The sequence below is a fragment of the Triticum aestivum genome, chromosome 2B (genome assembly GCF_018294505.1).
Source record: "Triticum aestivum cultivar Chinese Spring chromosome 2B, IWGSC CS RefSeq v2.1, whole genome shotgun sequence".
Classification (NCBI taxonomy): Eukaryota; Viridiplantae; Streptophyta; class Magnoliopsida; order Poales; family Poaceae; genus Triticum; species Triticum aestivum.
This window is the reverse complement of record NC_057798.1, coordinates 440,069,579-440,092,885: the sequence shown is the minus strand read 5'-3', so window position 1 is coordinate 440,092,885 and position 23,307 is coordinate 440,069,579. Positions and strand designations below refer to the sequence as shown.

Genomic DNA, 23,307 nt, shown 5'->3' with positions numbered 1-23,307 from the left:
AAACCACACAAAAAATCTCCGCGTCTCCATTTGCGTTTGCACACTCCAATCCCATCCCTTTACCTTCTTGCAAGTTGCATGCTTTACTTTCCGCTGCTCATATACTCTTGCCATGCTTGCTTGAATTATATCGTGGAGGCTTGAAATTGTGCTAATTTCCAACCTCAACTTGAAAAACCTAAAAACTGCTACCTTTACTTGTTGAGGGTCTAATCACCCCCCCTCTCTAGACACCTCTTCTCGATCCTTTCAATTGGTATCAGAGCTTTGGTTTCCATTGCTTTGGTTTAAACATCATTGGAGGAAGATGGATGAGTCTAGATTGGGAGTATTAGACATAGAGTGCCTATGCTTGATGGAGAGTTCTTTATTGCTTGGAAAAATGAGATGCTTGAGATTTTCAATGAATATCACTTGAACAAGTACATTACTACCCCTTATGCGCCCCTTGTTGACCCTTTGCATCCTACCCCTGATGAGTCTCTTGATATGATTCACAATCTTAGAACTGTCAATCTTATCACTAGAGGATTACCTAGAAATTTGATTGCTCGCTTGCCAACTCTTGAATGTGCTTACACTATGTGGAGATTTCTTGAGGAATGATTTTCAAACTATTCCTTGAAAAACTTAAATGCGATTCTTCACAAGTCTATTGCTTTGAATAAGATGAGTCCCAATGATCCTAGGTTTGGTGATTGTCTATTTGAGCTTCGTGACCTTATGCGTGCCAAAGGAGATGTTGGAATCATTAGCAACATCATTTTTGAAGTCATTAGAATTCATAGAGATGCACATTTTCATGATCACAAAATTAATGAATCACTCTCTCTAGGAAATGATCAATCACAAGATGATGTTGAACATGGACATTATGATGAGGATGATGATAGTGAATATGATCTCGATGAGTCTATGAGACACTTTGGACTTATGGCTAACCTTCGCGGCTACATGGCTGGAGGAAAGAAATGGGTTCTTGATAGTGGATGTATCGATCACATGACCGGAGACAATGATATGTTTCGTGAGCTTGCTGAAAATGACGGCCCTCGAAAGTATGTCACCTTTGGTGACAACTCAAAGGGTAAGGTGGTTGGTCTCACTAAGGTGGTCATCTTACATGACAACTCCATGCAAAATGTTATGCTTGTTGAATCTCTTGGCCACAAGGTAAGTATATGCATCACACTCATGTGCATGAGGATTTCATCATCAAGACTATCATTTGAAGCACAAGAGCAAGGAGTTCATCATCAACGCACCATCTATTACCTTTTGGAGAGTGGTGTCTCCTAGATTGGTTAGGTGTCACTTGGGAGCCTCCGTCAAGATTGTGGAGTTGAACCAAGAAGCTTGTAAGGGCAAGGAGATCGCCTACTTCGTGAAGATCTATCCAAGTGAGGCAAGTCCTTCGTGGGCGATGGCCATGGTGGGATAGACAAGGTTGCTTCTTCGTGGACCGTTTGTGGGTGGAGCCCTTCGTGGACTCGCGCAACCGTTACCCTTCGTGGGTTGAAGTCTCCACCAACGTGGATGTACGATAGCACCACCTACTAGAACCACGCCAAAAATCTCCGTGTCTCCAATTGCGTTTGCACACTCCAATCCCATCCATTTACCTTCTTGCTAGTTGCATGCTTTACTTTCCGCTGCTCATATACTCTTGCCATGCTTGCTTGAATTATATCGTGGATGCTTGAAATTGTGCTAATTTGCTAATTTCCAACCTCAACTTGAAAAACCTAAAAACTGCTACCTTTACTTGTTGAGGGTCTAATCACCCCCCCCCCCTCTAGACACCTCTCTCAATCCTTTCATACCAGCCTCTTTTTTTTAGGGACATGGAGCCAAGCCAATGGTCTATTACTACGTGGCCTCATGTCCCATTGGGTAACATTGTCCGACCCATTTCAATACTAAATTGCAGAAGAACAAGGAGTATTTTCTCCACCACATTATTTGAACTAGCGCCATTTAGTTGTAGGGAATTTTAATAAGTTGGAGTGAAATATTTAGAATTTCTTTGTTTAAAGAAAAATAAGGATCATAGGAAAGTCCATTTCTGTTTCTACCATGAATGGTTTGTATTATAGGGTCGGTCAATAGTTTGAAATTTTCATATAAACACAAAGGTAACAACCTTGCAAATACATGTGCATTATAAAGGTAGACTACAATATTGGGAACCTAAATTTGGGTCGACTCGCTTGTCCCTGTGGGCTGATGGTGACCGGCTCCTCAAACCCAATTTTCTTATGAAGCCGACCTAGAGGACGGGTGCTCCTATGTGACGCTCTTTGCGTCAAAGAGTTGACATTTCGCACAGGGGGCGTCATGCCTGGGCCGGCCCATTTGGTGTTCGCAAGCTGAAAAAAATGCAAAAAACAGAGAGATGCTCGAGATTCGAACTCAAGACCTACCGTTTAGTACCCTCGCGGCTAGCCATTGCACAACAAGAGTTTCTTTGGAAATATTAAGCAGCACACTCTATAAGAACATAATCCGATCTAAACTTTTTTAAGTTCGAACACTGTTCGTTTTTTTTTGCGGGGAAAATGTAGTTCGTTTTCACAACCTGTGTCTTTTTTTGAACGCAGACAATTCCAAAATTGCGAATAATTATTTTAAAATATTTAACAATTTTTTACCTGTGATTTTTTTTGAAAAACAGCAAAAAAATTGTAATGTTGAACAAATTTTGAAAAACAAGAATATTTCATGAAATTTTGAACAAACATAGTAAAAGTGAACATTTTTTGAAACTTGGAACAGAATTTGAAGAAAGCGAACATATTTTTGGATCTGTGAACAATTTTGAGAAAGGGAACAATTTTTGTAACTCTGAACAAAATTTGGCAACGTGAACATTATTCGGAATTGTGAACGTTTTTTGAAAATGCGAATAAGATTTGAAACTCGAACATTTTTTGAATTAATAGAAACAAGATTTTAAATGTGAACAAAATTTTGAAAATCTGAACATTTTTTGAAAATGGAAACAAGTTTTGAAACTCGAACATTTTTTGATTTAATAGAAACAAGATTTCAAATGTGAACAATATTTTGAAAATCGGAACATTTTTTGAAAATGCGAAAAAGTTTTGAAACTTCAACATTTTTGAATTAATAGAAACAAGATTTCAAATGTGAACAAAAAATTGAAAATCTGAACATGTTTTGAAAATACAAACAAGTTTTGAAACTTGAACATTTTTTGAATTAACAGAAACAAGATTTCAAAATGTGAACATAAATTTGATAATCTGAACATGTTTGGAAAATACGAACAAGTTTTGAAACTTGAACATTTTTTTGAATTAATAGAAACAAGATTTCAAAATGTGAACAAAAATTTGAAAATCCAAAAATTTATAAAAATGCGAACAAGTTTTGATACTCGAACATTTTTTGAATTAATAGAAACAGGTTTTCAAAATGTGAACAAAAATTTGAAAATATGAACATTTTTGAATTTTTTATCATTTATTTAGAGAACATGATCAAAATAAAGTTCCGAAGATTGTTTGCAATTTTGAGCTAAATTTGAAATTGAAAAAAATTATGAAATTCTGAATTATTTAAAATTAGAAACCGAAAAAGGAAACAAAAAGAACAGAAAAAAAGAAACAAAAAAATGAAAAAGAAAATGCTAAAGAAAACAAAAAGGAAATAAAATACCTGATTTACGAACCTTCTAGAAGATTCCCAAAACCGGAAAAGACCGCTGGAACCTTTGAGAAGCGTCCCGAAACCGGCAACTAGGAACTCATTAACGGGGCGGCCCATTTCAACGCTCGATCGCGACCTCCCTGTGCGAAAGGTTGACAACGTGACGCAAAATGCGTCATATAGGGTTTTCCCTAGAGGACCTATCGACCTTGAAATTATGGGCTGGACCAATGTCACAACGGGTAACGTTGGCCCATTCCCATCCTGAATATGAATTGCTTCGAACGACATATTGGGATTGTGTTTATGGTATTCCTTCTTGCCAGTTTAGCTTAACTTGACGCCTTCTTTGGCGTTCCTCTTCTACTAATACAATATGACACACGCTTTGGGTCGTGTTCGAGAAAAAAGGGCGGCATCCTAAAGCAAAGCACCCAATACAAGAGTAGAATTGAATGATGAAAGGTAGTGAGATATTCCTTTTCTTTCAACGAAAGGAGTTCTTCCTGATTCCTTCTACTTTCCTTTCCTTTCTTTTTTGTCATGTTTTTTCCGTTTGGAGTATTGTAAGACTTTTCCTCTACCACTCGATCATTTAGAGACTTTTAGTATGCAAAAAACATGCATGACGAGCTGTCGTTTTAGCTCTCTAGTGACATGTGTGGATTATTGCGTACAGCGTCTCTGCAACAGTATGGGTGTTAATCTGTCAGTGTCTTGATATATGCTATCATGGTTAATGGCTTTGACATCTCCTGTTTCCTCGCACCTGTTTAAAGTTCAGGTGAATTCCAGCTTGGTTTATCACTGGCCATGGCCCTTAGTTTTACAAATAAGCAGAAACTTTGTGCTGCAAAACTGGAGTCAACTCCCGTCAAATCAAGACCATGCTAAAAGTTACACCCTCTGTTTTTCTACACGTAAGATGTTTTGGCAGATTCTTTTTTTACGCGTCTACGGGCGGGCTTACGCCGGCCTGAACCATATATTACCGAGGCATAACATGTTTTGGCAGATCAAAGTTTGAACTGCCAAAACTAGTACAACACAATCTTCTGTTAGGGACATGTGGATACTATCTGATTTCTTCCTTTGGATATATAGATGATTATGTTCAAGTGTTTTATCCCATACGCAGCAGGTTGCAATTTAGTTCTTGTTATTTAAGCAGTGTGAAGTTCACTAGTGCGTGCTAGACTGTAAATGGCAATTGCTTTTACATCAAGTGCTTTTGGTTTTCCAGCCTTTAAAGCAAGTAAACGATGATGAAATGCACACATGATGCTTCCACAATAGAGCTGCTCTTGGGTCTTGACCATTGCATGGATTCCAAGCAAGCTGCAGTGTACAGCTGAATCATCGCCTTCTTCAAGTACTAGATGATTTTGACAAGCCGTGGATAATATATAGCATTTGGTTCCTCTTTCTGTATCACCTGAAAGCAGAAGCTTCTAGACAGCCCCAAGTCTTAATGGCCCTCATGATTTGTTGAGCTTTGCTGAATATGCAGCAATTAAGTCTTAGTTTCCACTTGCAACTAATACAGAAGATGAGGTGGGTGGAACAGTTCGTATCTTAGTTTCCCTTTCCTTTTTCTTTTTGTTTCTTCTCAGTGTTTTTTCTGAGTCCATTCCATCTTAGTTAACATCAATACAAATACTGTTGGTTGCATGCAGCATGGGAGCTGATGGTCCTTATTATGTCAAGAAATCTATCTGAATTACTACAGCTCACTCACTGAAAAATGCACATTTGTCATGTGCGTTTTTCCGGTGTGTGCGTGTGCGCAAGGAACCTTCCATCAGACAGTGCCCTACCTGATGATTCTCTGACGCCGCTTAATAACCATTTCCTGAACCGAAGAACCAACACAGTATTATATACGTACGTTGTGAATGGGCGATGATGTCAGTCTTAACTGGGGTGATGCAACCTTGGCAACGCCCGCGTGCTTCATTTTCAGAAGCTTCACCGAAACACACCGGCAGGACTAGAAGGCCAAGTGGAGCATGCATGAATTTGCAGCTACACTTGGTTTTCCCATGATTAACATTCTTGTAAGCGCCGCCTGGTTTGCTACCTTACGCCACGTTTCTTTCCTCGTCTATTTTGCGCTGGCAGTAGGTGCTGTAGCGAGGGAGCACTAGCCACTAGGGAATAGTGCAGAGATCATATAAGTGAGGAGCAACAACTGCAATGACCTTGTTATCATTATCCCGGTTGAAAGTTGAGGCGCAGGTTCAGGGTTCAGAAATGTGGTTGTTCAGGTGGCTTTGTCAACTGTCAAGCGCCTGCACGCGCGGGCTGGTTTTAAGTTATCGCGCCGAGTTTTTAGTTTAGGGCATCATCTTCTCTTAATAACTATGTCTAAATTCGGTTCTAGTACGTATTATTATTATGGGAAGCCGGGTTTTAACTAGAGCCGAGCCGGCATCAGCTCCGTCGACCTGCTGTGAACCTCACTCAGCTTGTCTTAATAATCATGTTTATGCCGCCTTGACAGCGTTTACCCTGCTCCCTTGTCTTTCTCAGTAGCAGTGTGCGTTGTAATGCCTGATACGTGTGATCTCTGTCGGTTGTTTGGAGCTTCTTGACCTCACCTCATCGTCGCAGCAGCATCATGCTGGTGATGGCGACCCTATACTGGCGTGGTGGTGCCTGACTGGGGAGGGTATTCGGTGACACATTCACGTCTCATGTGGTGTAGCTTTCCGTCTCATTATATTGCCTTAATCCTTCCTTGTTGTATTAATCAGTGCCTGCTGTAATTTGTTCTATTACTTGTTGGCCTGCTCCTTGACCGGCCCCGGCCGGAGCCAAAAGCTAGCAATTTGTTTCGTTAGGGTAGCTCAAGGTTTTGTGAATTTCTCTCACTCACTTCAGGCTTCAGAAATTATACATGGTGTGATTTGGGTGTTACTGTCAGTTTTCGCGTTGCATGGTCGCATCATATATTTTTTAGAAAGTGGAAGACTGCATCATTCCTGGCATCATTTTTTTTGAAAAGGATTATTCCTGGCATCATGTGAGATGAAATGTCTTGCAGGATGAACTTCGTGCACATTTGACTGTCATCAGAGATAAATAATGCTCGGTAGTAGTACAGTTTTATGGGCTTGATACAATAGGAGGGGAAATCTCTCAAGTGAAAGATGTTAGAAACTAAATTAGTTGTGTGGCACAAACCACTTAACAAAAGAAAAGTAAGATCTTCAATGGACAAGTCGCGAACAAACCAAAAAAAATGCCCAGTGTAGTAAGGGCAACATTGGCTGCTTCCAACACGAAGAAAGGAAGCAGGCAGCGGAAAACGAAATGTGACAGCTGGAACCTCAAATTAGTAAATCAGGTGAAGCGAAGGCCAAAATGGCTTGGAAGTGCACTCTTGAGTGAAATCCCTTCCTCTCACAGTTTGATTTGATCTAATCATGTCAGGCAGCTTCCAAGCTGTTTTCTCTAGTGATTCGCTGGAGAAAACATAGCCTGTATACAAAAGGGGTGGCCAACCAAGAAAAAAAGCCTCTGGTCTGGTGTGCCGATGAATAACCGCGCCGTTTGTCAGGGAAAAAAAAAGCTCCATTCTGCACCTTCTCTTCTGTGGTTCATCAATAGATCATCAGCAGCCTCCGAGCCCAGGCGGTCAGGAATTGTCGTCCGTCATGCCGCCTGTTGTGCCGTGCCGGAAAATGGTTAAAAGAGGGGGTAGAATCTACATTTTTCTGAGTGACATCAGAAGGGAGGGGGGACTGTCTACTGCGGCCTTCTGCCATACTGCAAAACCATAATGTGGTTAGCGGTTGACGTGTCCGGTGCAACCGATGTGGACACGGCGTCTCTCTGGCACCAGATGCTGTCGCGGACATGCTGAAGGGTCATGAACGGGAGGAGCGGTCGCCCTCGGCATGTAATCTCCACCTGCAAACACACACATTTTCTTCACTTTGTGAGCAAAAACCTAAACTTTGTTCATAGGGCAAGCGAAATGATGATGCGCACATGACTCCACACTGATGCACGGATTAGATGCTAGTGAACTGTGACCAAATTAACAAACAGGACACAAAATGGATTACAAGTGAAGCAAAATAGTTTAGTAGGGCATCAACTACTGTTACTGTTTTTAAGGTAAGGCGTCAATTACAGTGAGGTGAGAAGAAGTATAGCATTGCTTCTGGCTAGAGGAACATAGCGATGTGATGGGACTTTCTCCTTTGTGCAACCACAAACATGAATTGCAATTCCATGGCTGATGCCCAATACAAGTACAATGCAGAAAAGAGCAGGCAGGTCCAAGTGATGCATGCCTGATACTGATGTCGGATTCCCCTGTTAGTTTGTGATGATGGCATTTCATTACCTTCTCCCCCACGGCCACATGTGAGATGAGATGCCCAGCCCCAGCCCAACCAACCAAAGCTAAACTATACTAAACGTGCTTGCAATTGCAATTGCACAGATCTGAGATGCCAAGCTACTGCAACCCTTGATTATCACCTGTCGTGCCCATGAGCGTATACTTTATTTAACTAATCATCACCTCAGGCTCATCAAGTCAATGGGTGGAGTCCTAGAAGCAAGTGCTCATCTAAGTAAGACAAAACTTAACACTTACTGAGCCTAATCTTACACAGGATGCTGATTGATTGAATGGTTCATCTTCCATCCCCCCCCCCCCCCCCCCCCCCCCCCCAAACTGCCCAACAACAAGAGCGTGCAAGTATTCCAGCTTCTCTGACCGTGCTTCTCCACCAAACATGCCATTTCCATGGCATGACAAGGACGTCTGGCCCTACCCTTGATTATGATTTTTAGATGATACCGAGAGCGAGAGCGCCACCGACATTGTTGACAATGACAGCAGATCATGGTACAGAGCGCAAACTGGACCTCGTGATTCAAATTAATTAATAATCACGAACCAAGCTGATAATTCGTCCCAAGGAGGGGCTAAGCAACCCCTTCTCTGCATGCTCCACTGCTCATTTCCATGCCATCCTGTGTACATGGCTTAGTGAGCAGATGTAACCCTTATGATGTCACTCTCCTATCAATGAAAAGATACGCAAGGTTTGCGTATTCGTGAAATAAAAATTGGTCCCAAGGATATGGCTTGTTTATGGCAGTATGCGGCACAGTGCCTAGATGCATGAATGGGGCTCATTTGTGGGCACATGTTTACAGGTTGAAGAAGCCTCACCCTTCAACCTCTCTCTCCATGACAATCCATGTAGCAACCAACGCTCCAGTTCAAGGTGAAAATTATAATCTTGCATTGCACACTACGTTTTTTCGTTAGGTGTCAGTTTCAATATGTAGGACTTTCTAGTGATGTTTGACCTCGCTCATATCTAGCCTTGAGAGTAAGATTTCTATGTTCAGTTCATGAGAAACATCCACCATAACACTGTAGTATAATATAGTTCCATGCAAATTATATATTTATATATATTTGAAGCAAATGAAAAATTCCTACGCGTGATGTATTGACTATCTCTAGTACACTCTAAGTGTTTAAATGTAGGTCTCCTTGGAGTCTAGAAGTACACAACATGCAAATAAAAAAATCAACTTATTTGTGTTGTATACACATATTACCTAATACGTAAGTAATACATCAATTGTCCAGTGCATGACCTAATACTAAAAAATATACAAGAAATACGTCATATCTACCTCTAGACAATCCTATGCGCATCTGTGACCTCGCTGAGAGGGTTAATTTCATTGGTTAAGATACTATAAGCGTATAGTATCTAGTAACATCTAGATATAGGATTGACACGGAGCATCTAGTTATTTGGCCTTATAGTGAATAAAAATTCAACACTAGCTGTTCTCATGCTCATGGGGCAAAAGAGCCGAATATGGTTGTAAATCCAACTCAAGCTAGATCTTGTAAAATTTAAGTGCATAAAAAATGGTACTGTCTAGAATCTTGACCCCTATGCCCTATCTAAGGGGATGTTCAAATGGCAGCGTTCAGTCTCAAATGGAACTTCGTATACAACAAGTAGAAATCATTCCTAAGTCCTAGCTATAAATCAGTATGAGTTCAGCATTCAGTGTGGGATATAGTTAACTAATTCTTGGTAGAAGCTTATCTTAGCAATCTTATGAGGATTGTAGGACGAATATTTAGATGGTGGGTGAAGTGTGTAAAAGGCGTAAATTCTTTATGGAGCTGCTGTAGTCATTTTGTATGCTTTGAGATTGATCCTCTTATTTAAACATTTCCAAAGCTCTACTCTTATTTTTTTAACAACCAAAATATACTATCCACCCAAAAAAATGTACAAGGATATATGAGTTTTTTTTTGGGATCAAGTCCATTTGATATTCCTAACAATCAAAAACTGCCAGCGAGTCCAAACTAGCAATAGGACAAGAAGTAGTGTGCTAGGTCTCACATGATCATGCAGGCGTGCATTTTTCTACATAGAATGCAACCATCTACCGATCAAAGACAGCAAAGCTAGACAAAGGGTTAATATATATAGAAACCTAATCAAGCACCACACACTAAGAAGAGAACAAAAAGGAAAGAACACCTATTGACAATCTGCGAATCTTTAATCGAATCGATCGTGCATATATGACGCCATTCGACGTGCCCAACACTTTGGCAGCAAGCAGAATTATATAAAGACCAAAGATCAGTAGTACTAATTATTGCAATCCCCGAGGCCATGATCAGCATTATACCCAGTTCATAATAGCTGTCCATGTCGTGCCAATTATATGCATGATCATGCATGCACTACATCGGCACATAGCCTTATTAGCAGTCGTGCAAGAAACCAACGTAGTCGATCATTTTTTTTTTTTATAGAAAAGGAGGATGACCCCCGGCCTCTGCATCTGGGAGATGCATACGGCCACTTTATTGATTATTCTCGAGGACCTTACAAAGTATTACAACAATATGCCTGAATCCGCCATCTTGACAACATATGCCACTACTCCTATCCAAATGATGCAGGGGTGCTACCTGGGCCACATACCCAGACTACTCACCTAATCCTATCATCCAAAGCCAGAAGCCCCATCCAAGCCACATACTGGGTCTGGGGCATAAACTGGTCTGACGCACTCACATGTGTCGTCGCCGCCATCTTCCACATGTCCGTCTTCAGAGCAGATATTGAGGCTTCTACCTTGTGAGGTCACTCCGTCATCGACGCCACCTTGACGCCAGACAACTACCTCCACCTGCGCGAGTCCATCACCGCGCATCGGGCGCCGAGTCTCCACCGCACCACGCCGCCGAGATCCGCCGTCATCAATGTGAAGGATGAAGCACCGCTCCACCAAAAAGGCGCCCGCTGGTCCCTCGATCCCGTGTACGCCTCCAAGAATGACGCCCCCAAGGAGGAAACGACACCAACGCGCCGCCGTCATCCGATCAACTGATCTAGGGTTTCCCCCGGAGGTAGCGGATAGAGGTCTAGAACTTCTCCACGGCGATGCCTTCAAGAAGGTAATGACACAACAGGGTGTCACCAACGCCGGCCATGGCATGAAGCCGAGCACAAGGTTTTCACCCGGATCCGCTCGAAGAACCTCCATCACATAATGTGTGCACGGGTCGCCGCCGATCTGAGCCGCCGCACAACGAGCAGGCCGCACCGGCCAGATCAGATCTGTCCGGAGGGCACAACCCGCATGGTGCCGACCCAACCACCAGGCCCTCCATGCCGCCACCGCCGATCCGAGGTCAGATGGTGTGTCGCCGCAGACCCGGCCGCCGCCGCCGAACGCCGCCACGCAGCCCGAGGCCGAACCGGCTGCCGCACCCCACCATCGCCGCCCCTGGCCAAGGCAGCCGCCGCGCCGCCGCCGGAAGGCAGGCCCGCCGCGCCGCCAGGCCAGATCGGCCCTTGGCCGAGGCAGCCGCCGCGCCGCCAGGCCAGATCGGCCGCGCCACCCATGCCGCGGGGCGCCGCACCACCCCCACGGCGCAGGCAAGAGGGAGGACCCCCGCCACCGCCGTCAGCCCCGGGCCATCGCCGGCGGCGTCCTTCGGCGGCGGCGGAGGGAGGGGAGGAAGGGAGGGGAGGGGACCGGCGGCGGCTAGGGATCGAGATCCCGCCCGAGTCACCCGAGCGGGGGCGACGCGGGGGCTTCGGGGTATGTGCTGCATTTGGATTGGTGTAGATCTCTAATTATTTGTCTTCCTTTGGATTGGTGTAGTTTTCTACAGGAGCATGATAAGTTTCCTCTACTAATATTACTACAATATATGTAAATAAAAATATTGGCACTTATTCGGCTTTCCATCATGTGATCCATGATGTATGTATGTTTGTGCGGCCGGCCAAACGTCCAACGTCCATAGCTTTGCCCCCAAAGAAGCACACCTAGCTACATCAATGTGACCCACGAGCGACTACCTCTACCAGTCTAGTAGTAGTACTACTCGTCGAGCACTTAGGGACGTCCAGATATTACTTCCTACTATATCTTATACTACTTACTATACTCTTCTTTTTATGATATATCGCAAGGGAATTGCTGGCTTTGATTGATGTGCTATGTCTGTCCCAACCAACCAGTGGCCCTTGTATATGGGAGCTCACACGTTTTTGTTAGGCTTGGCGGCATGCATAAACCCTTTGCCCCCGCTAGCTGGCTGGCTAGCTAGGGAGGGAATATAATTCTAGCATGGCCACAAACAAGTACCCTCCAACTAACGCTCGAGCCATCGGCATCTAATATAATCATGCGTGGGGTTCGTACGTACTTGATTAGTGGTTAAGTACGCCTCTGGTTTAGCTGCTAATAGTTGGAGGGACGAGGCGTGCGTGCATGCAATTAATGCTGCACTGTATAGTGATTCAGGTGTGCTTAAACTATTAGATTCTGCTCTTGTTGGTAGGTTTCTCTGCTAAAAAAAACCCCTCTTAATTAAATTCCCAATGACAATTGGTACGTAGTACTAGCTAGGTTGGGCGCTTCAATTTCTTCCCGTGCAAAACACCAAAAATCAATTCAACTCAACTTGCACCCCCTCTAATCTAGCTGGCTAATTAATCAGTCTCTCCAGAACAGAAGGGGTTAGCATATATGCACATGGTCCCCCGATCCATAAGCATGGCAAAAAATAGGGAGGAGTATACTCCCTCCAGCCCTCCAATGATTGTCAATTTACACACATAGCGTAACTAAAAGCAGCTAATTTATTACTACTCCTACCAGTGTTGTTAAGTACAGTATATATATATATATATGGACATAAAATAGTGGGAAATCAATACTACGTACATACTTGGATGCCCTAGGATGAAGGTGCAATTCTCCACCGCTCCTTGTTTCGAGGGTCTTCTCCAAAGTACGTCTTTTAGGTGGTGTTTGTTTCTCTAGTCCTAGGACTTTTTCTAGTCCCTGGGACTTTTTGAAAAAGACTCTTAAGGAGGTGCTTCTAAGGGCTTTTAGCAAAAAGTCCCCAAAAAGTGCCACCCTGTTTGGTTTGCTAGGGACTTTTTCTAATCCTTACATCAAAAAGTCCCTGGAAACAAACACCCCCTTAACCCCCTAGCTACTGCTACTGCTACGGACGACACGTCCGATCCAAGGAATGCATGCATGAGACGGAATTGCAGAGCTAGTGTTGGCGTCGTAGCAGTACCAGTAGTTAGTGGTCCTTTTGGCTTTGTCCATCCGTCTATTCCTTCCTCCTGCTTCACTTTCATTGAGATGCCTCACCCTTCACCAACTTGGCATTATTCTCTCTCTACCCCCTCACTCTTTCTCTACTTCTCCGGCCGTCTCTCTCTAGCCTCTACTGTGCACGCATTTCTCGCATGGCCCCACTCCCATGCACATTAATTATTTTCCTCTTTTTTTTCTTCTCAAAACCAATCATACGAGCATAAAACAGGTGATTTGGTGGGTCTGTTTCATTGGCTACCAAGGTGGGGCCACATGCATGCACGTATGTGTAAAAATATTCCACCACAAAGTGCAAGTGCACCCACTTAATAAGGTTCTTCGATTTGTCATCTAACCACACAACCAAAGCTACTGTATATATCTAAGCTATCTTACCTTCCCCTTAGGCTTTGTCTCCCGTGAGAATTTCTAGTTTGGCTTTCATGAGCTAGCTAGGTGCACAGTCCGTTAATACGTGAGGTAAGGTCGACGATGGCATGACGGAGGTAAGGTCGACGATGGCATGACGGTGATGACGCCAATAAATACTATGAAGAAATCCAAGCCTAGTTTGCAGCATCCAGGCACATGCACAAGGTCGGTTGATGGTCTAAGTAAAATAGTTTTAACTTTGCACATGCATCAAGGAATATATAGCATATTTCTAGCGTATGAAATGAACACGAAGTACTTATGGACCGGTGACATGATCAGATCAAAATTACGACTAAGTGAACTAAATGCAATATTGGCTCTGAACCACTGACCATCATAGTCTACATGAGACACACGATGCATTGGATTTGTTCTCAATCAATCCCCATATATATATATATATATATTTATATATATCTTTAGTAATTTTTAAGCGAAGGCTATAGATGCCTGTCACATTAAGTGAACAACTAAGATAGCAATTGAGGAAAAGAGCAACAGACTGCTAAAGACAAAGAAGAAAGTACGAGTCGTATGCATATACAAAGTGGTGGAGCCATTTGGTGCATGCATGATGTGTAGCATATAAAGGCATCCATCAACAGATGGAATCTTTTGATTAGCTAAGAGCTGCCACTAAACTCTGATTAATACTACATATTATCCTAGTCGCAGCATGGCCACATTCCATATTCTGTGTAGATTGTTAAATCAAGCACGCATCCCTAGTCATGGGGAACTTTCACTGCTCAAGACTGACACACGTTTTAACCTGATAAAACCATCACCCTCTTTTTAGCAAAGAACCTCCTTGATTGACATTAAAGTTTCGATTATAAAGAATTGGCTGGTAGAGACAAAGTTGACCCTGGAAATATTTATTTGAATGGCATCTTTGCACAAAAGATAAACGAATTGTTATACATCCATGGCGCCGGTTAAACTAGGCCCATTTTAGGGTGTAGGAGACAATTAAAATGAAAAAAGAAATCCTACACCAACTTGCATGTTCAGTTGATCAATCATTCTACTATACTATACATCGTGCGTGCATGCATGCTGATTGACGGGAGCCATGATGATATACTTGGTTATTGATTTTGTGATTATACAGGTCGTGGTGATTCAATATTAGCAATCCTTCTAATATCTCACTTTAAATGGCCTGATGCTTAAAAACAATTAGTTAAATTTCTGGACCTAATTTCAGGAATTTACATTAGAAGAGTTAAGCAATTAAGATTTGCCTACGTTTTACATAGTTCTTACATGTGGTGTGCAATCCTTTCAAAGTCCTATGTAACTAATTTAAGGTATATGCAATGATAAGTGAACTTACTTTTAAATCAAGTTTGAACAATTAGAAACCTTATTACATGTGTACTCCGTGAATAAGTGAGTGTGCAAAAGATAGCTCAGTTGGTTAGGAGAGTGGATGTACATTTCCACTAGCTCGGTTCAAGTGCCCGGCTTGAACTCAGAAATTGATCAGACTTAATGTTCACAAAAACATCAATACATTTAAACTGCTTGCCAAAAGAGAAGACAAAAAAATTGTCTTCCCTTTATTCCACCAATAACATAAGCAACATTTTATTGCATTACATACTATAACTTTTTTTATAAACAAGATAAACTGGAATGTGAAGCTTGCAATCTAAATAAACTAGACAACATCCTGCACACTGCTGGAGAAATTCATAGCAATGCAAGTGTCGAAAATAAAATTAAAATATGCAGAGGGTTTGCATGTGGTGGAAAATGGACACTGAGGGTTAATTATTTGTTGCCGATTTTTTTTATGGTGTGGAGGGCTTGCATGTGTGGAAAGTGGAAAGTTGCATGCACTTGATGATGTGGATGGCTTGCATGCGGATTTAAATGGGATACTTAGATATATAGGATATATTTTTTTCGAGGAAAGATGTAGGATATTGGTATCAACTACATGGTCGATCTCATGACCTTAACTACAAAAACTATATCATAATTAAGTTGTGCATATGACAGATCAAGCTGAAATTTATTTTTCGTCATTGCCCCGGTTAATGCTAGTTATTTAAGGAATATATTCTCCTCTATAGTACTGGCATGTAGATATTAACTTACTGGTCGTACCTAATTATATGCTTCTATGGAGTAGACCCCCATTTAGCTATGAGACCCAAGAAGTTATAGTGAATTTTGGAACCAATAAACTATATTGCACTTTGTTTCCAACTAAACTTATTAGCGAATATTTCTGGCCGAGTGGTGACTGGTGAGTGCATATGAAACCCATCATACATATAGTTATACCTTGTATGTATATGCAACGCCATTGAAGCAAACATATTCGGCACTCGGTGTGGAGACACTATAGCATGAGGCCTTGCTGTGGTTAGCAGGTCAATTCCCAGAAATATATAAAACGGTACATGATAAAAGCCTCGATTTATTGGAGTTCAAAGCAAAAGCGGGATCCTGATGTAATTAAGGTTCGTATGTACATGCACCGTAGCACTTCTGCGTACCAAGATCAAAGAATTAGAAAAGGAACGAAGTCTACTCTTCAAACAGAAAGGCGCATGCATGCATACCCAGTACCCCTCCACGTATAAATTTATATTAGTATACGTCTGCACGCATCACCTAAGGTTGTTGCAACAAATATATCATACATTACTATATATTAGGCACCTTAAAAGTTAGCTATCCTTTCATCATTGAGTACGGCTTACATATTGTTACCTAGATACATATTGTAATCATTAATGTAATACTATTTCTTTCTGTATATATACGCAAGAAGATTCCTGCGTGACCGTGCATGCATGCATGCCATTTTGTGCATGAGATTGGTCAATGAAACAGCCAGGCAATGTAGCTAGGTAGGAAAGTAAATGAGTAGATTAACATATGGAGAAATGTAGATAAGAAAACCAAAGATTTATTGTAGGGCCGGTCGGTCTGCATGGTGAGTATATTGCGTTTTTTGTATATGCGTGTACTCCTGAACAAAAAGGAGCCTATAATATCATTGCAGTTACTGAGAACATATGCAGGCTTGCTAGGTAGGCCTATCGAGTGCAAAAGGAAGCAAGATCTCGGGTCATAATGAAAAGGATCCATCACTGTACGTGATGGAGCAGGAAATGGTGTGTGTTTGTGTGTGTGCGCGCGCGCGCGTTACGTTGTGGTGTGCACACACACTCTCTCTCTCTCTCTCACGCACACACCTTCCTCTCTCTCTCTCTCTCTCTCTCTCTCTCTCTCTCGTGCACACACACATACATACACTCGAAAGCCCTACTTGATGCTTCCATATGGTGAGGTGAGGATGGTGCATAGCTTTCAGTGATGCATGGTAGGTGAAGGAACCCTTTTCTTTCTCTAGGGCATGCACCATCTATCTCTCCCTCGGACCCTCTCCCTCCCTCCCTCCCTCACAATGCTATAGCTTTACACAAGCACGGCCCCACACACAGACGCACACACTGGCTAGCCAGGCCGTAGCAAGAGGTTCGCTCTACATGCATGTAGGAGTACACACACATATATGCCTACTCATGTGTCCTATATATGAGCATAGCTCTGAAAGCCTCTGTTGCATGCATTGCATGCTAGCCCTTCCTATGCCTCCATTTGAGGCATTGCACTGGGGAGAAAGGGCTTTAGGCAATGATGAGCTCCTTGGCCATATCCTGACCCCTAGGATGCATAGGAAAAGAAAGAACAGAAAGGCTTGTGAGGGCTCTACCCAGTGAGGCTAGTTAGATACCTAGCCAAGGCTCCCTCCCTAATATATAAATTAATAATTAATAAGTACAATATAAGATGAGTATATATATACATATACAGCTTCATTGTTTGCATGAACCGACAGAGAGCAAGAAGAAGAAACAAGTAAAGCTCCATCACAAGCCATATAACTAACCATCTAGACTAGTATCTAACAACCTCTCACTAGTCCCTCTTTGCGTCTCTCTCTCCGATGGAGGAGTTCTTGTCAAGTGGTGAGGGGATGATGTGCCACCCAAGACACACACCCCTCACCTACAATAGGAACAAGCACACACAGGACCCTTAATGTCATGCTTGATTAATATTTTATATATTTCATTCAGGAGTGCAAGCATATGTCTAATGTTATTTTCTTTATACCTACATCTGTACCGTACACGTACTAGTCTCTTTTCTAGCTCTGATGTTCCTTTCATCACCGATGTTGGAAAAAGCAAAGGGGAAAACAATGCATCTTGGCAGTAATAAAAATAATTAAAGAAGTTCACCATAACACAAAAGACCGGAGAAGGGGGGAAGAAGAATAAAATGCAAAATGCTACTAGTACATAAACGGATATTAATCGGACTTGTGCTGATATTTAAATACCTCTGATTCGTCTTCCAATCCGAGCTTGTTAGCCAGGTACTTGATCAACAATCTAACTGTCACCCTCCCATCTCTGAAAATTATCAAAATACAAGGAAATCGCATGTTAAATTCGCATATTTTCCACGCCGCGCGCAGCAGTAAGCACAAACCACATTATATCTGAACCATGTTTTTTGATGAATTAATACATCTCATAGCCTCGCAGATTTGGAGGCGCATAAAGAATATGCAAATGCAGGATGAGAGGCAACTAATCGAAGCAACAGAATAAGATTACGATGAAAGAAAAAAAGAGAGGGTTGTAGAGTATTACTTGATTCTTAAGTAGCTTCTTGGAATCTGAGGCAAGAACGGTTCCCTCCCTCTGCACAAATCAAGAGGCCAAAAATCAAAGTCAATAAAACACCGACACCTAGTCCTCCTAGCAAAACAACACGAATCGAAGCAAGAATGATTAAGAACGTGCAGATGAAGGCGCTGCATTTGCAGTGTTTGATCATTCAAGGACGAATTAATCAACTGGCATGCAGCGAGTGAAATATGTAGGATGAGGAGGAGTAAGTGGCGATGAACACATGAAATGCTCGCGTGTACCCATGTAGCTAGTGCAGTCGCAGAGAGTGGCAGGACGTGTATGCACTCACTGGTGGGGCGCGGCCTGAAAGACGAACCAGACTCCGGCGGCGGCGGCGGCGGCGGCGGTGGCCGCCGGTGGAGGCAGCACAACCCTCGTCGTGTCGAAGCCGGAGGGGCCCGCGGCCGGCGAGCCAGGCCCGTAGAGCCCGCGGTGTCCGAACGGGAGAAGCAGCTGCGGTTGTTGCGCCGCGTGGCTCCAAGGCGGCAGCCAAGGTGGCCCAGCGCGCGGCACGGACATTTGTAACGACGCCTGCGGAATGCCGGGCATGGCGGGGCGCAGGAAGCCTCCGGGCGGCATGTCCATGCCCGGGAGCATCTCCTGCCGCGGCCCCGCCGTCCCCGCGCGGTCCGCCGCAAAGAGATCGATGTCGGGCGCTGCGCCACTGGGGCCCGGGGACGCCTGGCCGAGGCCGAGGCGCAACCAGTCCCCTCCCCCGGCGCCGCCGCCTCCGTTGCTGCTGCTGCCGCCACTGCTACTGCCGCTTGTGCCGGCGGGATGGGGCTGCTGCGGCGGCAACACTACTAGCGCCTCCCCGCGGCGTTCCTCCTGGTGCATTTGCTGCCTCTCCTGCGGCGGCGGCGGCTTTGACGGGTCCTGGTTAATGGGCTCCTGGGCCATGTGGTGGCTCGGCCTCGGCGTCGGCTGTGCCGTCAGAGCGTTGACGCCGGCGGCGACGTCGCGGATGAAAGGCGTGCCATGCGCGTCGCGGAGGAGCTGCAGGTTCCGAGCCGGGACCATCCGGGCTGCCGCCGGTTCATTCCATCCACCCGGCCGGCCCGGCCCGGCCCAGCGCCACCCCCGCCTCTCGCTAGAACGTCGGAGAGACCGAGACGCGCTCACGCGCGCGCGACACACACGACGTCGCCACGCGCGAGGCACGTACCTTTGGCCACAGGAGATCGGAGGAAGAAGATGACGAAGAGAGAGAGAGAGAGAGGGAGAGAGAGTATTAGGTAGGCAGGCACGCAAGGAGAAGTAGCTAGAGGAGGAGCCGTAGCAGCATGGCACGAGGCAGCGGAAAGGAAGAGGGGCGGAGAGAGAGACCTCGGTCGATCGGAGATCAAATAGTTTCAGAAGGGGGTAGAGAGAGAAAACCCGGGCAAGTCGAGTCGTCCGTCCTAGAGAGAGAAAGGGGGCCGCTCCTCTCTCTCTCTATATCCTTTTTAACTTTTGAGTCCTCGCGGTCGCAGGGACAAAAAGAACAGAAGCTCCAGATATTTAACCGCGGGTTTGCTTAGGCGAATAGCCCAGTCATCCAGGGGCTCTTTTGGAAGAAAGAGCGGTCGTGAGCTGCGGGCCCCGCGCGGCAGTACGTGTGGTGTGGCATGATTTACCCTACAGCGCTAAACGATGCGGTGCGTGACATGCGCCGCCCTGCCTAAAGCTTCCGTGTGGGTTTCTGCGCGGTTGCACTGGCTTCTGCATGCCGAGCCACGGCGGCACGTCCAAAATTAGCCAAAGATTGTGAGCGCTCAAACAAAATGTGCAAATGACCGTCCTTACTAAGAAATCATAATTTCTTTTACAATACTTGTACTCACTCCGATCCATATAAATTCTCGCTGATTTATAGTATAACACATTATTTAGCAACTATGCCGAAACACTTTCCTCCTCATCCACGAGCGACGCCCCAAACGCGTCTAGGGCTACCCTGCCTCCTGTGGCCTCCGCCGATTTGCCTTGTCTTCTATAGAGGCGCGAAGGATACCCGCCCTTATCGGCGGGAGGGCTCCTACTTCGTTTTTAGGTGTTTTTGTTTTTTGTTTTTAAGGTTTGTGTCATGCTCATGAGGAAAGTCGATGAAGGCTCCCTAAAAATGAAACATAGTTCTTTCCGCCTAACCCTTATCTTGCTATAGTTAAAGATCTCTTGGTTGAAAATATTGATGGGCATGCTATTTATTTCTGTGATGAAGCTACTAGAATTATCAAACCTGATGAAAAAGATAAACATAGACCTGTTGTTGGCATGCCTGTTGTCTCTGTTAAAATAAGAGATCATTGTTATCATGGCTTATGTGATTTGGGTGCTAGTGTGAGTGCAATCTCGTTTACTTTATATCAAGAAATTATGAATGATATTGCATCTGTTGAGATAGAAGATATTGATGTTACTATTAAGCTTGCTAATAAAGACATTATTATACCACTTGGGATTGTTAGAGATGTTGAAGTCTTGTGTGGGAAAATAAAATATCCTACGGATGTTCTAGTTCTTGGTTCCCCACAAGATGATTTTTGCCCCATTATATTTGGTAGACCTTTCTGAATATAGTTATTGCTAAGATAAATTGCGAGAAAGAAATTGTTAGTGTAAGTTTTGGTGAGGTGTCTCATGAGTTTAATTTCTCCAAATTCCGTAGACAATCCCATGAGAAAGAATTACCTAGTAAGGATGAAATTATTGGTCTTGCTGCTATTGCCGTGCCTCCTACTGATCCTATAGAACAATATTTGTTGGACTACGAAAATGACATGCATATGAATGAACGAAACAAAATAGATGAGATATTCTTTAAACAAATGTCTGTTTTGAAACACAATTTGCCTATTGAAACTCTTGAGATTCTCTTCCACCCAAGAGTGATCTTGTGTTTGAGCTTAAACAACTACCGATACATTGAAATATGCTTATCTTGATGAAAAGAAGATATATCCTGTTATTATTAGCGCTAACCTTTCAGAGCATGAAGAAAAGAGATTATTGAAAAGTCCGAGGAAGCACCGTGCCACTATTGGATATACTCTTGATGATCTTAAGGGCATTAGTCCCACTCTATGTCAGCACACGATTAATATGAAACCTGATACTAAACCAGTTGTTCATCACCAGCGACGGTTAAATCCTAAGATGAAAGAAGTGGTAGGAAATAAAATATAAAAGCTTCTGGAAGCAGGTATAATCTATCCTATTTCTGATAGTAGATGGGTAAGTCTTGTTCATTGTGTCCCTAAAAAGGGAGGTATTACTATTACTCCCAATGATAGAAATGAACTTATTCCACAAACAATTATCACAGGTTATAGAATGCTAATTGATTTTAAAAAATTAAACAAGGCTACTAGGAAAGATCATTATCCTCTACCTTTTATCGATCAAATGCTAGAAAGACTATCAAAAGATACACATTTTTGCTTTCTAGATGGATACTCTGGGTTTTTCCAAATACCTGTGTCACAAGAGGATCAAGAAAAACTACTTTTACATGTCCTTTCGGTACTTTTTCTTATATACATATGCCTTTTGGTTTATGCATTGCACCTGTTACCTTTCAAAGATGCATGACTGCTATATTCTCCGACTTTTATGAAAAAATTGTTGAGGTTTTCATGGATGATTTTTCCGTTTACGGAACTTCTTTTGATGATTGCTTAAGAAACCTTGATCGAGTTTTGTAGAGATGTGAAGAAACTAACCTTGTCTTGAATTGGGAGAAGTGCCACTTTTTGGTTAATGAAGATATTGTCTTGGGGCATAAAATCTCGGAACGAGGTATTGAAGTTGATAAAGCTAAAGTTGATGCAATTGAAAAAATGTCGTGTCCTAAAGATTTCAAAGGTATAAAAAGTTTCCTTGGTCATGCTGGTTTCTATAGAAGAATTATTATAGACTTCTCTAAAATTTCTAGGCCTCTTACTAATCTTTTGCAAAAAGATGTTCCATTTATTTTTGATGATGATTGTTTAGAGGCCTTTGAAATACTGAAGAAAGCCTTAATCTCTGCACCTATTATTCAACCACCTGATTGGAACCTACCCTTTGAAATTATGTGTGATGCTAGTGATTATGTTGTTGGTGCTGTTCTAGGACAAAGAATTGATAAGAAACTAAACATTATCCATTATGCTAGTAAGATGCTAGACAGCGCTCAAAGAAATTATGCTACCACTGAAAAAGAATTTTTAGCAGTTGTGTTTGCTTGTGATAAATTCAGATATTACATTGTTGATTCTAAAGTAATTGTCCACACTAATCATGCTGCTATTAAGTACCTTATGAAAAAGAAGGATGCTAAACCTAGACTCATTAGGTGGGTTCTCTTGCTACAAGAATTTGATTTACATATTACTGATAGGAAAGGAGCTGAGAACCCCATAGAAAACAACTTGTCTAGGTTAGAAAATATTCTTGATGACCAACTACCTATTGATGATAGCTTCCCTGATGAACAATTAGCTGTCATAAATGCTTCTCGTAGTACTCCTAGGTATGCAGATTATGCTAATTATATTGTTGCTAAATTTATGCCACCTAGTTTCACATAGCAACAAAAGAAAAGGTTTTTCTATCATTTAATACATTACTTTTGGGATGACCCACACCTTTATAAAGGAGTAGATGGTTTTATTAGATGTTGTATACATAAGCATGAACATGAACAAATCCTACGAAAGTGTCACTCCGAGCCTTATGAAGGACACCATGCGGGAGACCGTACTACACACAAGATATTACAATCTGGTTTTTGTTGGCCTACTCTTTTCAAAGATGCTCGTAAGTTTGTCTTGTCTTGTGATGAATGTCAAAGAATTGGTAA

The 23,307-nt window shown here is 43.0% G+C and overlaps 1 protein-coding gene across 1 annotated transcript; it reads right to left on the bottom strand.

Annotated features, from left to right (window-relative positions):
- Window positions 1–6,813: 6,813 nt before the first annotated feature.
- On the bottom strand, window positions 6,814–19,815 carry LOC123045334 (protein LAX PANICLE 2). Its single transcript, XM_044468333.1, has 4 exons — window positions 18,775–19,815; window positions 18,444–18,494; window positions 18,128–18,200; window positions 6,814–7,587 (listed from the first exon to the last, which is right to left on the bottom strand). The coding sequence occupies exons 1-4, from the start codon at window positions 19,503–19,505 to the stop codon at window positions 7,423–7,425; spliced, it is 1,020 nt and encodes a 339-aa protein (XP_044324268.1). The 5' UTR covers window positions 19,506–19,815; the 3' UTR covers window positions 6,814–7,422.
- Between the last annotated feature and the right edge of the window lie 3,492 nt (window positions 19,816–23,307).